This window comes from Eublepharis macularius, chromosome 11, assembly GCF_028583425.1.
Source record: "Eublepharis macularius isolate TG4126 chromosome 11, MPM_Emac_v1.0, whole genome shotgun sequence".
NCBI lineage: Eukaryota > Metazoa > Chordata > Lepidosauria > Squamata > Eublepharidae > Eublepharis > Eublepharis macularius.
Window position 1 is genome coordinate 60361805 of NC_072800.1, and position 13263 is coordinate 60375067.

The 13263-nt window shown below is 38.5% G+C and overlaps 1 protein-coding gene across 1 annotated transcript in view; it reads left to right on the top strand.

Moving 5' to 3' along the window:
• SLC25A13 (solute carrier family 25 member 13) overlaps positions 1-13263 on the top strand; it is a 138912-nt gene that overhangs the window by 62953 nt on the left and 62696 nt on the right. The window contains exon 4 of the mRNA XM_054991674.1: positions 3939-4054. Within this exon, the coding sequence (XP_054847649.1) occupies positions 3939-4054 (116 nt within the window). The remainder of the gene's footprint in view (positions 1-3938; positions 4055-13263) is intronic.

The window sequence follows — 13263 nt, forward strand, 5'->3', positions numbered from 1 at the left end:
TTTTGGAGATTTAGGGCTATGTTCCCATCCCCCTGCCACCTGCAAAACAGTAAGCGCCACCTGTCTAGTCTGAATCTGTTAGATTTCCTACTTCTTTGCTCTGTAGTGAAGTTACCTCCTCTCTCTGGACAGCTTTCTGGTAAACAGAGGGACCTTCTGACTGTAAGCAACAGCAGTCTTTCCATATCTATCCCCCTCCTGTGCTTCCGTTCTTTATTTTCTTTAATGGTGTTAAAAACCTGTTTATAGATTCTGCTTCATAGTCTGAAGACAAAGGTAACAACAACAACAACAAAAGCTGTCTGTGTGCCAAACCAATTTCTACATCAGCATTGTCAGAAACATCTAACCTTTTCCTTGTACTCTTGCTCATTGCTACGGTGTCTTCTTCTGGCTATGCTGATTCTAATGAATTGCCCCACAGCTTGAAATGCAAAAGATTGGGAGATTTCCATCTTCAGCACCCAACTGGGGGACAAGTTTGTTTGACATTCTTGAACTGGGGGAGAAAGTGGAGGCAGCAGCAAAGAGGGATAGGCTGACTCCTTGAACTAACATTGGTTGGCTGGTAACCATGTTCATCAGTTCACTAGTAAAGCAGTTTCCCCTCCATTGCCCCTAGTTTTCACTTCTGTGTAGTTTTGTCTGTGTATACCACTGTTCTGAACAAGTGATAATTTTTTTTCACTTTTAAAAACAGGAATGCTGGAGAAGAAGACAAGACTGACTTCCTGCTTGATTTCCAGTTCATCAATCCCATCGTACTTTTGCATCGTTAAAAAAAAGCAGGAAGGCTATTAGGGATTTCTCAGTCAAGCTTTTAAGCTAGACGAGCCCTTGCTTATGTAGGCAAAATTATTCTTAAGTAGTATATTGAGGTTCATGTTAATAATGTGCTGTTTAATGAAACCTAATGATATTCAATGAAGGGTTGTGCTAAGCCAAAGAGAAAACTTGTTACCTAGGCAACTACCCTTATGTAGTATAGAGCTTGGAGCATATGGCTATGTTGCGTGCATTATTTCAGCATCTTTAACCATTAGGAACCACGTGTGTAATTGACTGTGAAAAATTACTGCTCAGTTACTGTATTGTGCGGTCATAATAGAAGTAAATGAGTACGTCATTGTTGTTGGAGCAGATCTGTTGGGAATCACTTGCAGGCCAGTCTATTTAAGGAGCAAGAATACAATAAGAAGAAAATAGCTGGTTTAATTAACGTGTAAAAATTGGGTTAATTTGAATTCAGCTGGCACAGCAGATATTCAGGTTTGTTCTGCAGTTGCCTGGTTTGAGCCTCATGTTTTGTACATTTTCTATCTTTCCGTTAAAAAAAGAGAGAGAGACTAATTTCTTCCTTTTAAATGGATATGAGCTGTTGAACTAGATTTCTGACTTCCAGTTATTTGTGTTGTTTGATCCAGAAGTGCAGCCATGTTAGTTTGTTGTAGCAAAAAGAACAAAGAATTGTATGATGCTTTGAATATGAACACATTTTATTGTGACGGGCTCTGTAGATTAAAAGCCACATTACTAGATTCCTTCATCTACCTGAGGAAGTAGAATTTTGTGTTAAATTTTTTTAAAATCTTATTATTTGAAAGTTCCAACAGACATCCCATATTATAACTCAAAAAGATTTTCAGGGTATAAGCTTTCAAGAGTCAAAGCTCCTTTCTTCAAATACGGGGAGGAGATCCCTGAACCTTTATATCCCTTTCAGGAGGTGGGAGGGGTGAAGCCAAGAAGGGAAGTGGGGTGAAGTAAAGAAGGGAGTCGGGATGCGGTTCCCTTCTCTGCTTCATATCACTCACCTCTTGACTGGGATATAAAGGCTCAGGATTTCTCCACTCTTCCCTGTACCTGAAGAGAGAGCTTTGACTCTCAAAAGCCTTTCTTGTTGGTCTCTAAGGTGCTACTGTACTCAAATGTACTCGAATCCAGCTGTTCTACCACAGACCAACTTGGCTTCTTACCTGAAACAAATTGTGTATGTGTTTATTAATGATTTCAGGGTCTGTACTTTAATTGAATCGCAAGCATGGCAGGATAGATGTGATGTTTTGTTTGATTTCACATGTACTAATGGTTCATGTTCTCAAGAATATCTCAACAACTTCAGCAAGTCTTGTATGAAGCAGATGTTGGCATTTTGCTTTTACTGTTGTATGTACCCTGTCTTTCTTTCCTAATGGAACTCAAGGTGGCATAGATAGTGGTCTTAGAAGGTTTCCCATCCCAGAAATGACCAGAACTATGCTTGCTTAGTTGCAACGAATTTTCTATATTGTGTGCTCTCTAGCGCTACTGAGGACCACCATAGGCCCCCCAGACTGAGATTGCCTATGGCACCAGGGTTTCTGGCGCCTGAGACTGGGGACAGCTTCAGGTCTGCTCCTGTCCCCGAGTGCGCACGCACAGAGCATGTGCGTGCACCCGGACTGCAGGGCCGCTGGCTGGGAGGGCTGCCCTTTGAGACTGTCCCACACTGCTGCTGCTGGCGTGCACTCCCAGCCAGGCATGGCAGGTGGCTGGGGAGACGCGCATGCATCCTCCCAGCCCTCCTGCTCCGTTGCTCTGCGCACCACCCCGGATGCTGGCTGTGCCTGGCCTGCAGCTGCTGCTCCCGGCTGGAGGCGCCTGCTGGCGGCGGCGGAAGCATGGGAGGGCTGGGAGGCTGCAGTAGCTGCGGGCCAGGTGTGGCAGGTGACCAGTGCCCTCGCCCCACCAGCGCCCCCTCCAGCACCTCAGTACTGAAGGCAGCTGCCAGACCTGCTTCAATGGAAATGCTGGCCCTGTATGGGGCCTCCTGCTCACATTCAGGACACACATAAAAACCACACTTTGTGACATGGCTCACGATATAAATTAGCATCTTGTCCCTGCTTTCTTATGTGCACTTCACTGAAGATACTTTCCTGTATGTGTGTGGACAGAAGTTAATATGTGACTCAGCTAGTCATAACTGTAACCAGAATCCCTACCATAATCACAAGACTGTCAGGTTCACATAATTTAGAGTTAATTTTAAAAATTTACAACTTTATAATTTTTTTCAGACTTGAAGTTTCAGATCTGTGCAAAATTTCATCCATAAATTTAGGAACTAGAAAGGCAGTTTTTAAGAAGGTCACAATCTTTGATGCTTCCAGAATAACTTCCCTCCAAGCTGTCAAGTATCCCTTGTAAAATATTAAACTTACTGTGTTCAAGGCGAAAGGATATATTTCCAAGTCTTTTTTTTTTTGCCTGTTATGTAAATGCTCAGGCTTGTTTTGGGCTTTAAAATATATACTCGGGTGTACGTGATTTTCATAGCTCTGTACCCCCTCCCCCAGAATGGTGAAAATACTGTATTGGATATCTAGTATATAACATAAGCCCTATCCTTGGTTGCCATCCACTTCACCTCTGCAGATGCAGGCACAGAGCACTGGTCTTAGCAAGCGGATCTTCACTAGCGGGCTGAACACTGTAGGGGAAAGCATTCTTCCTTGCCACACAGCAAGCTGTTTCTTCCTAGTAAGCCAAAGTTAGGTTCAAAACCAGCTTGTGATGTGTGACAAAGGAACCTGCTGTTCATTGAGAGAAGGTTTTTAATTTTGACCCACTCTCTTCAATGCCTTGCTGCCTCTGAAGTACCTGCCCTCCAAATGTAGAATGATGGCCAGCCTCAGTGGATTGTGCCTGCTTTGCTTAATAGTTACATACGGTTTGTTCAGCTTTGTTCCTTAATACTGAGGAGTTGGGTGGTTTCATCCTTTCCATTTTATTGTATGATCAGTTAGTTATAACACTGCACAGTGAAAGAACAGTGAACATGTTTGTTTTCATCAAAAAATTGAACAGCCAAATATATTTATTTGCTCCTTCTAAGCTTGTCTGACATTTCATGAACAAATAGCTTTATAACTCTTTTTAAAATCTTGTTTTTGTAGGTTGATATCCTTTCAAGAATTTGTAGCTTTTGAATCTGTCCTCTGCGCTCCAGATGCGCTGTTCATGGTGGCGTTTCAGCTTTTTGACAAAACTGGCAAAGGAGAAGTAACTTTTGGTAAGGCAGTTCTTTCCCTCTGGGTGTGATGTATACAATAATTGGCAACACTTCACTTCCTCTCTTTCTGGTATCTTCTAGTCCAGTACAGTTATGTTTCTAGTTACTAAATGTTTATTTAATTAATCAACTGCTGTTGTTGACTTAATAGAGAGAACTAAAATTTGGGCAGACATTCAACTTTCGAAATAATTTTGAGACACTTATGAATGTAACCACCTTTTAAAAAGCTGAATGCTTTCGTGGGACAGTGGGGCAGATTTTAAAGGTATTGTTGGTACTGAATACCTCTTGGCTATAAACTGTCCAGAAGTAGAAAACACACTTAATATATTGTCACTCTTTGGAGTGGAGGTGAGCAAATATTAAAAGAACGACTTAATGAAATTCAACCTACTTTCAGAAGTTATTCACAGCTGGTAATTTGTGCATTGTTCTTCCAGACAGAATGGAAACATGTGACTAGGCAGGTGGCAATTAGTCCTACAGATGTCAGACACTTGTCTAAATGGGTTTCTAAGAATAAGCTGTGCCAGTGCCCTCTGTTTAAGTGGCATGTGTTAGATTCACGAAGGAGTTATTGCAAAACTTTTATTTCCAAAATACACATTTCCTGTCAAGAAACTTCTAAACTCAAAGAGAGAACGGAACAAAACTTGATTGATTTTGGGGTGTGTGGGGGAAGGGTGTGTCATTTTCCACTTCAGGGGTGACATGTCTCTAGTCTTCATTGCAATATTTGTGTGTTTGGGTTTATTTTTGTTTTTTCAGCTACTATCCATTTTTCCTGCAAAAGGCAAGCATTTGTAAATGTCCCAGCTAGGGATGCACTCCCATATTTGCCTTACATATTTAATGGGAATATTGTGCAGGAAATGTATTTTACAGATGGCTCCGCAGTAATAGCATAGCTTTTTTATTAAGCCATACAAGAGTGTTGTTTTGAAATGTTTAGTATTCCTGAAGTTTTATAATTGAGGATTATGCCTATGTCACTCGGAGGGTTGCCTCACATATCACAAAACCGACATTGTACATGTTTAACAATCCTCATGAGAGTTAGCTTTGTTTTAGAAAACTATTATAGTTGTTCAGTGCTGCTGATATGCTGCCACAATCAAACTGCTGAGTTGATGTCCAGCTACACTTAGAGAAAGCTTTTCTGATTGCTCAAAATAGTGTTAAAATCTGTTAGCTTTATCATTGTTTAGGACAAAATTGTACTCATCAGAAAGCTGTCTGAATAGGAAAATTGATTCCTTTTCCCTCCCTGTTCTGGTAAATAATAATAAACATGAATGTATGTAGAATGCCCCTTTCATTTTTCTCCTAAAATCAGTGACTCAGAACATCAAGAGCTCTCCCCCTCTCCTCCCCCTCCCCCTCAGAATAATGTGCTACATGTACTGTGTTAAAGTAAGTTCAGTAACTGCAGCTAGGCTGTATAAAATGGGAAGCCATGGAATGGTAAGGTGCATTGGTTCGCAGCTGATAGAGACTGCCTTGGCCTTTGTACGATGTTGTAGATTTAGCTGCTGTTCTTTGCTGGGAGTTAAAGATCTCAGCAGGAAGGTGGAAGGAAGTTTAGTTGGCTTTTAACTGTGAGACAGAGAATAAACCATTGCTTCTTACTCTGGAGTGTTGACAGGCACATAAAAGCTGATAATGTAAGTCCAGGGGTTTAAGAGGCTTAACAGTTTTGCCTTTTTTTGTATTACTGTATTTTAATGCCTCATTAAAGAGGCAGAGTTCTTTGATATCCTTTATTAGATGGCTTAATAAAGAAAGGTTTAGATGCTTGGGTCTAAATGTCAGCATTTTAAAAATTAACAGTCCTTTTAATAACCTTTATCTTTAATTCTAAGGGTTATACATAAAGGGCAGGGGGTGCAAAGCAAATTTAACAACTTCTGGTCTTGCAAACATCAGAAGCAATTGCTTTGTACTTGCACTGTCTTCTTGCAGACACCGCAGTGCTAGTGCAAAAACATCAGGATTGTGATTACAAAGAGAGTAAATGAAAGACAGGGGGAGTGGGGGGAGTTGTAGTCACCTTTAATTCTAAAATATTCCTCTGGGTTGCATGGTGAGTCTTACCAGCCTATTTATAGATTTGTGAGGGTAGGCAGAGAGATTCAGAAAAACTGTGTGCCTGCTAAGGGAAATGGGATCTGATACTTCATTTGCTTTCTCCTTATTAAAAAATGTGGGCTGAGTCGCACAATAGGAAATGTACTGCGAGGAAGTTGTTGCTTGTATTCCGCATAAATTTGACTCTGTCAAGCTGGGACTGAATAGGTACTATGAATGGTTATCTCATTATCAGAGGTAACTGATTTCCTCAACAGAAACAAACTGATCTCCATATCAGAAGGAGCTGTTTGCATCTCCATATCAGAAGGAGCTGTTTGCATCTACTCCGCCCTCCCCTCTCCTCCTCTATATCTGACCAGTTTCTTTTTGCCCTCCATGCATCTGATGAAGAGAACTGTGATTCTCGAAAGCTTATGCTACAATAAAATTGGTTAGTCTTAAAGGTGCTACTGGACTCTTTTTGATTTTGCCACTACAGACTAACACGGCTAACTCCTCTGGATCTATTCCGCATATAGTTATTCTGTTCATATTTAGCATTCAAGGTGCAGTGGTGAGACTGTTTGTTGTCTGTGGCTCCTTCTTTTAACCTGAATGAATGGAACATCACAACTGATCTGGGGTTCTAAGTTGCAGGATCTCACTGGTTCATTCATTCATAAAGCTTAGTAAGTGGACCTCTTATCCTATGCCATAATCTTAAGTATGATGACATGGAATGTATGATTATTGGTCATCCTCCCAGTTCCTACATAGAATGAATCCTGGAACAAAGCATAGCCAAAACTGTTTCCAGTAACAGGCTCTGTTCTTCAAACTGCAGTGTACCATGTAGTTTGTTTTGTATAAATTATGTAAAAATGGTTTAGTGACAAAGAGTGTCACTAAACTTTGAATCATCCTAAACCTGAAGGAAAAATGGTCCGTCCATCTAAAAATAGTTGTGTAACACCATTTTATTAGGACTAAACACAATATTACAACTTTGTGAGCAAATTCTTGAATTTCATCAGGCTTCATGTTTGATACGGAATAAAGGGGGGCATTAAAAAGTTTCAGGGCTTGATAAAAGGAGCCCTTAGCCTGCAATCTGTAGAGTCTTAGAATAGAATACAGGATGTGTTGCAGACTTAATTGGGTTACATGGTGATTGTGCAAAATATTATTCAAGATGCATGAAAGGGTACTAAGGCAAAAGAACTACAAATGGTATCTCTTCATTTGGGCATACAAAAGACAACGGCTACTCGGATGTATCTCTAGCACATTGCAGCACACAGATCCCTTGTGAGATGTAGGTTCTGAATTTCTACTGATTTTGTTTGTTTGTTTGTTTATGTTATTTATAGTCTACCTTTCTCGCTGAGACTCAAGATAGATTATGCAGTGTAATTCAATACGCTCAACAGCTGGGACATTCATTAAACAGTATAGATAACAGAAATTTGAAATGAATTTCAACAGCAATAAATGTAAAGTTCTGTATTTAGATAGGAAAAATCAAAGGCATACTTATAGGATGGGGGAGACTTGTCTTGGCAGTAGTACATGTGAAAAGGATCTAGGAGTCTTAATAGATCATACACTGAACATGAGACAGCAGTGTGATGCTGTAGCTAAAAAGGCAAATGCAATTTGAGGCTGTATCAACAGAAGTACTAGTCCAGATCACACAAAGCGGTATCGCTCTTCTTAGACCTCACTTGGAATACTGCGTCCAATTTTGGGCACCACAGTTTAAGAAGGATGTTGACAAGCTGAATGTGTCCAAAGGAGGGCAACAAAAATGGTGAGGAGTCTGGAGACCCAGTGCTATGAGGAAAGGTTGAAGGAGTTACGTATGTTTAGCCTGGAGAGGAGGCAACTGAGAGGTGATATGACAGCCCTCTTCAAGTATTTGAAGGGCTGTCATATAGAGGTTGGAGCGGAGTTATTTTCTGTTGCCCCAGAGGGTCGGACAAGAAACAGTGGGGTTAAAACTAAAGCAAAAGAGTTTTCGGCTAAACATTAGGGAGAACTTCCTTTTTTTCCCCCTAGGAAATCAATCAATATATTTTTCTCTTTATTTATCTTCTATGTCTAGGATGGGAGGTAATTCTTTTTTTTTTAATTTTTATTGGTGAGTACATAGTTATTACATACACTCCCCATCATACCTGATTTATTTCAACCCCCACCCTTTCCCTCCCCCCTCCTTGTAGACTTCCAACAGCTTTCCAACCCTTAACCTATCTTATTACTTAACTTATTTTCCATTAAATTCTTCTAAATCATATATGTATTATATCTCTTACTCTAAGCATATTCAAATTCTCTTATATATACTCTATCAAATCCACTAATATATCCATTCTCTACATCACTGTTTAAACTGTATATTTTTGATAAAGTCTCTTAATAGCTTAGGTTAATTAATAGCTAAATTTTCCCATTAATGGTAAAGTTACTTCTCTCTTCTATTTAAGAAATCACAAATTAATAGTTCTCAAACTGCCACAGTCCTCCTTTCACATCCCATTTTATTTCTAGATATTGTTTCAATTTCCCCCAATCTGCAATATATTCTCCTGGATCAAGGTCTTTGAGTTTTCTTGTCATTTTATCCATCTCAGCCATGTACAGCAATTTGTAAATCCAATCTTCTATAGTTGGTATTTTTTGTACTTTCCATTTCTGCGCATATAAAAGTCTTGCTCCTGTAGTCATGTAAAATAACAATGTTCTGTACTGCATTGGAACATCTTCCATTCCCAAGTTCAGTAGCAGCAATTCTGGGTTGTTATTTATTTGGGTTTGCAAAACCTCATTAATTACTTAAATTATATCTCCCCAGTATTGCTTAGCTACCTCACAAGTCCACCACATATGGTATAATGATCCTTCATGCTTTTTACATTTCCAGCATCTGTCTGACATATTAGTATTTCCTCGCGCAATTTTCTTTGGTGTTAGATACCACCTGTACATCATTTTATATACATTCTCTTTAATATTTGTACAAGTTGAAATCTTCAGTGTATTTTTCCACAAATGCTCCCAAGCTTCCATTGTTATTTCTTTATGAAAATTTATTGCCCATTTCACCATCTGGACTTTAACTGTTTCATCTTCCGTGTGCCATTTTAGAAGTATTTTATACATTTTCGAGATTTCTTTTTTACCTTCTTGTAAAATCACTTCTTCTAATTCCGACTTTTCCAATCTTATTCCTCCTTTTGAGCAGTCCGAGTTGTAAAGATCTCTGATTTGCCTATATTGAAACCATCCATAATAAGGAGATAACTCTTCTTGCGTTTTTATTTTTAACCTTTTATGTTCCATTATTGTTATCTCTTTATAGGTTAAACATTGTTGTTCATTATAAACAGCTCTCGGATCTATCTCTTCATATGGTACCACCCATGAGGGGATACCATCTTCCATATAGTCCTTGTATTTCTTCCAGATTGTGAAAAGGCTTCTTCTAATATAATGATGCAAAAACATAGAGTCCACTTTTACTTTGTCGTACCACAGATATGCATGCCATCCAAACAGTTTTTTATGTCCCTCCAAAGCCAGCAATTCACGGTCTTTTAGCATTATCCAATCTTTTAACCATACCAAACATATTGCTTCGTAGTATAATCTTATATTTGGCAGTTGCAGTCCACCTCTTTCTTTCGAATCTTGTAATACTTTCATTTTCACACGGGGTTTCTTGCCTGCCCACACAAAGTCTGAGATTTTCCTTTGCCATTTATCAAATTGTTTGAAGTCTCGGATAATTGGGATTGTTTGCAACAAAAACATCACATGTGGTAACACATTCATCTTGATTGCTGCTATTCTTCCCAACCATGACAAGTTTAATTTATTCCATTTTATCAAATCTCTTTTTATTTGTAACCACAGTTTCTCATAATTATTTTTAAATAAGTCTATATTTTTCGCAGTCAGCTCAATACCTAGATACTTCACTTTATTGGTTACCTCACAGTCCGTTATCTCCATTAGTTCTTGCTGTTTTTGCTTTCTCATATTCTTACACAATATCTTCGACTTCTTTTTATTCACATAAAATCCAGCCAAGTCTTCAAATTCCTTTATTTTATCTATTATTTTTGGCATGTTGTCTATTGGATCTTCTACTATTACCATTACATCATCCGCAAATGCTCTGACTTTGTAGGAAAATTCCTTTATTTTTATGCCTCGAATTGTATCGTCCTCTCGTATTTGAATCAACAATATTTCCAAAATCAGAATAAACAACAATGGAGACAAAGGGCAGCCCTGTCTTGTACCTTTGCTTATTTTCAATTTTTTGGTCAAATCATCATTCACTACAATTGCTGCACACTGATCTTTATAAATTTCTTTCACTGCTTGTATGAACTTTTCTCCCATTTGCAGCTTTTCCATAGTGGCAAACATAAAGTCCCAATTCAGATTGTCAAATGCTTTTTCCGCGTCCACAAAGAAGAAACCAACTTCCCTATCACAATGCTTGTCATAGTATTCAATAGCGTTTATTACTGTCCTTAGGTTATCTTTAATTTGTCTATAAGGTAAAAATCCGGCCTGTTCTTCTGCAATAAATTCCAACAGCCATCCCTTTAAACTCTCCGCCAAAATTTTTGCAAATATCTTGTAATCATTATTCAACAACGAAATTGGCCGATAATTTTTAACATTAGTCAGATCTTGTCTGTCTTTCGGAATCAACGATATGTTGGCTTCGTTCCATGAATCAGGAATCCTTTGGCCTTGCAAGATTTCATTCATTACCTCTCTTTAAAAAGGTGCCAATTTATTAGCCATCATTTTATAGAACTTTGCCGTTATTCCATCCGGACCTGGTGCTTTCCCTAATTTAGTTGATTGTATAGCTTCTTTTATTTCTTCCTCTGTCACTTCTCTGTTTAACTTTTCTTTCCATTCCTCTGACATCATTGGAAGCTTCGTTTTCTCCAAATATTCCACTATTGAATCTCTGTTCACCTCCTTTTTTTGGTACAATTTTGCATAGAATTTTAAAAAAGCTTTACTAATAGCTGGTTGATCCAACAGTATTTTATCCCCTTCTCGGATTTTAATTATAGTTTTCTTCTTTTTTTTCTTTTTTAATTGCCAAGCTAGATATTTCCCAGGTTTGTTTGCACCCTCAAATAGTTTTTGATTCATTTTTTTCAAATTCCACTCCAATTCTTTATTATTCATTGCCGTCAGTTGTTCTTGCAGAATTTTTATATCCTGGTATATTTTCTTCTTCCCTGGTCTTTTCTTAAGTTGTATCTCTTTGGCTTTAATTTTTTCCATAATTTCATGTCTCTTTTCTTCCTTTCTCCTTCTGTCTCTTGCATTTAAGTCCATTAATATTCCTCTTGTCACAGCTTTGTATGTGTCCCATACCTTGTGAGTTGGCACATCCTTATTCATGTTATATTGTATAAAGAACTTGGTCTCTCTTCGTAGCAACGCCATATTATCTTCTATCTGCAGCAAATCCTTATTTATCCTCCATCCTCTTCTTTTAGTATTTTCCCCAAATTTCCACATAACTGGATTGTGATCTGAACCTACCTTGGGCATTATCTCCACATCCTTAGTCCATAACGTCAGTTCCTTGGAGGCCCAGATCATGTCAATTCTTGATAATGTAAAGTGTCTTACTGAATAAAATGTATATTGTCTATTTTTGGGGTTTTGTCTCCTCCATACATCCTCCAGACTTTCTTGTTCTTTAATCGCAAAAAAAGATTTTGGCAAAAGTCCTCTTTTTTTATGTGCACTTTTAGATTTCTTGTCTTCTTCCAAGTTTGTAACTCCATTGAAGTCACCTGCCAGAATTATTTGATCATAGGTCAGTTCGTCTAACTGTTTCTGTAAATCCTTGAAAAAATTTCTTTTGCACCGTTAGGCGCATAAATTCCAATCACCAAGGTCTTCTTTGAATTCCAAATTATTTCCACTGCTATATACCTGGCTTCTGTATCACATAAAACTAATTTAGGCTGCAGCTCTTCCTTTATATACAATACAACTCCCCTCTTCTTCTTTTTGGAAGCCGCTGCAAATTCGTTTCCAAGTTTTGCAAGTTTTAAATATTTTACATTTTTAATGTGTCTCTTGCAAACACACTATATTACATTTTTGTTTTAAAAGCCAGTGGAACATAATCTTGCGTTTAGAAGGTGAATTTAGTCCATTTACATTCCAAGATATAATTTTACACTCCATGATCAAATTTTAGCACTCTTTGGTAAGTCTTTTTCATTGTCTTTAATAAACGTTTCCATCTCCCGACCAGATCTGATATTCCTCCTAGTTCCACCAAATTCGAAAGCCAGCCCTTCAGGCATTTCCCATCTATATCTAATTTTCAAGTCTTTTAACATCTGGACCAGCTCTCTGTACTTTTTCCTCTCCAGCAACACCAATCTGGGCAGCTCTTTCATGATTCTCACCGCTTTCCCATCGACTTCTAATGGATCTTGAAATTGTTTACTCACGATTGACTCTCTGATGCTTCTAGTTGTAAATTGCACAATCATATCTCTTGGTAGGTTCTTTTGAGCCACAAATTTTGAATTAATCCTGTATGCCACATCCAGAAGAGCTGCTATTTCCACTTCCTCTTTGTCCAGGTAACCTGCCAAAATTTCTGTAATATGCTCTTGGGTTGAGTTTTCCAAAACTTCCGGGATTCCACGAAATCTGAGTTGTTTTTCCGTTTGTTTACATTCAGCTACGGCCATTCTTCCCTTCACTCCTCTCATCTCCGTTCTGTGCACATCCGCCAAAGTGTCAGCTGCGTTTTCTACTGCATTAACTCTCTGCTGTGTGACTTGTAGGTCTTTTTGGACTTGGTCCATATTTTTAGATAGCTCTGCCATCTCCGATTTAAATGCCTCTTTAAAGTCCTTCAAATGTTTTGCCATCTCTTGCATCATATCTTTAAGCTCTTTATTTCCTTCCATGACTTTTTTCTCCATCTCTTTATTTCCCTCTGTAACTTTTCTATCTAAATTTTCCAGCGCCATCTGCCAGTCCTTTTTCGACATCGTGGGGCTAGCTTTACTTCGCTCCCACGAGTCCACTCTTTTCCTTAACTCTGTGGCGCAAATTTGTTT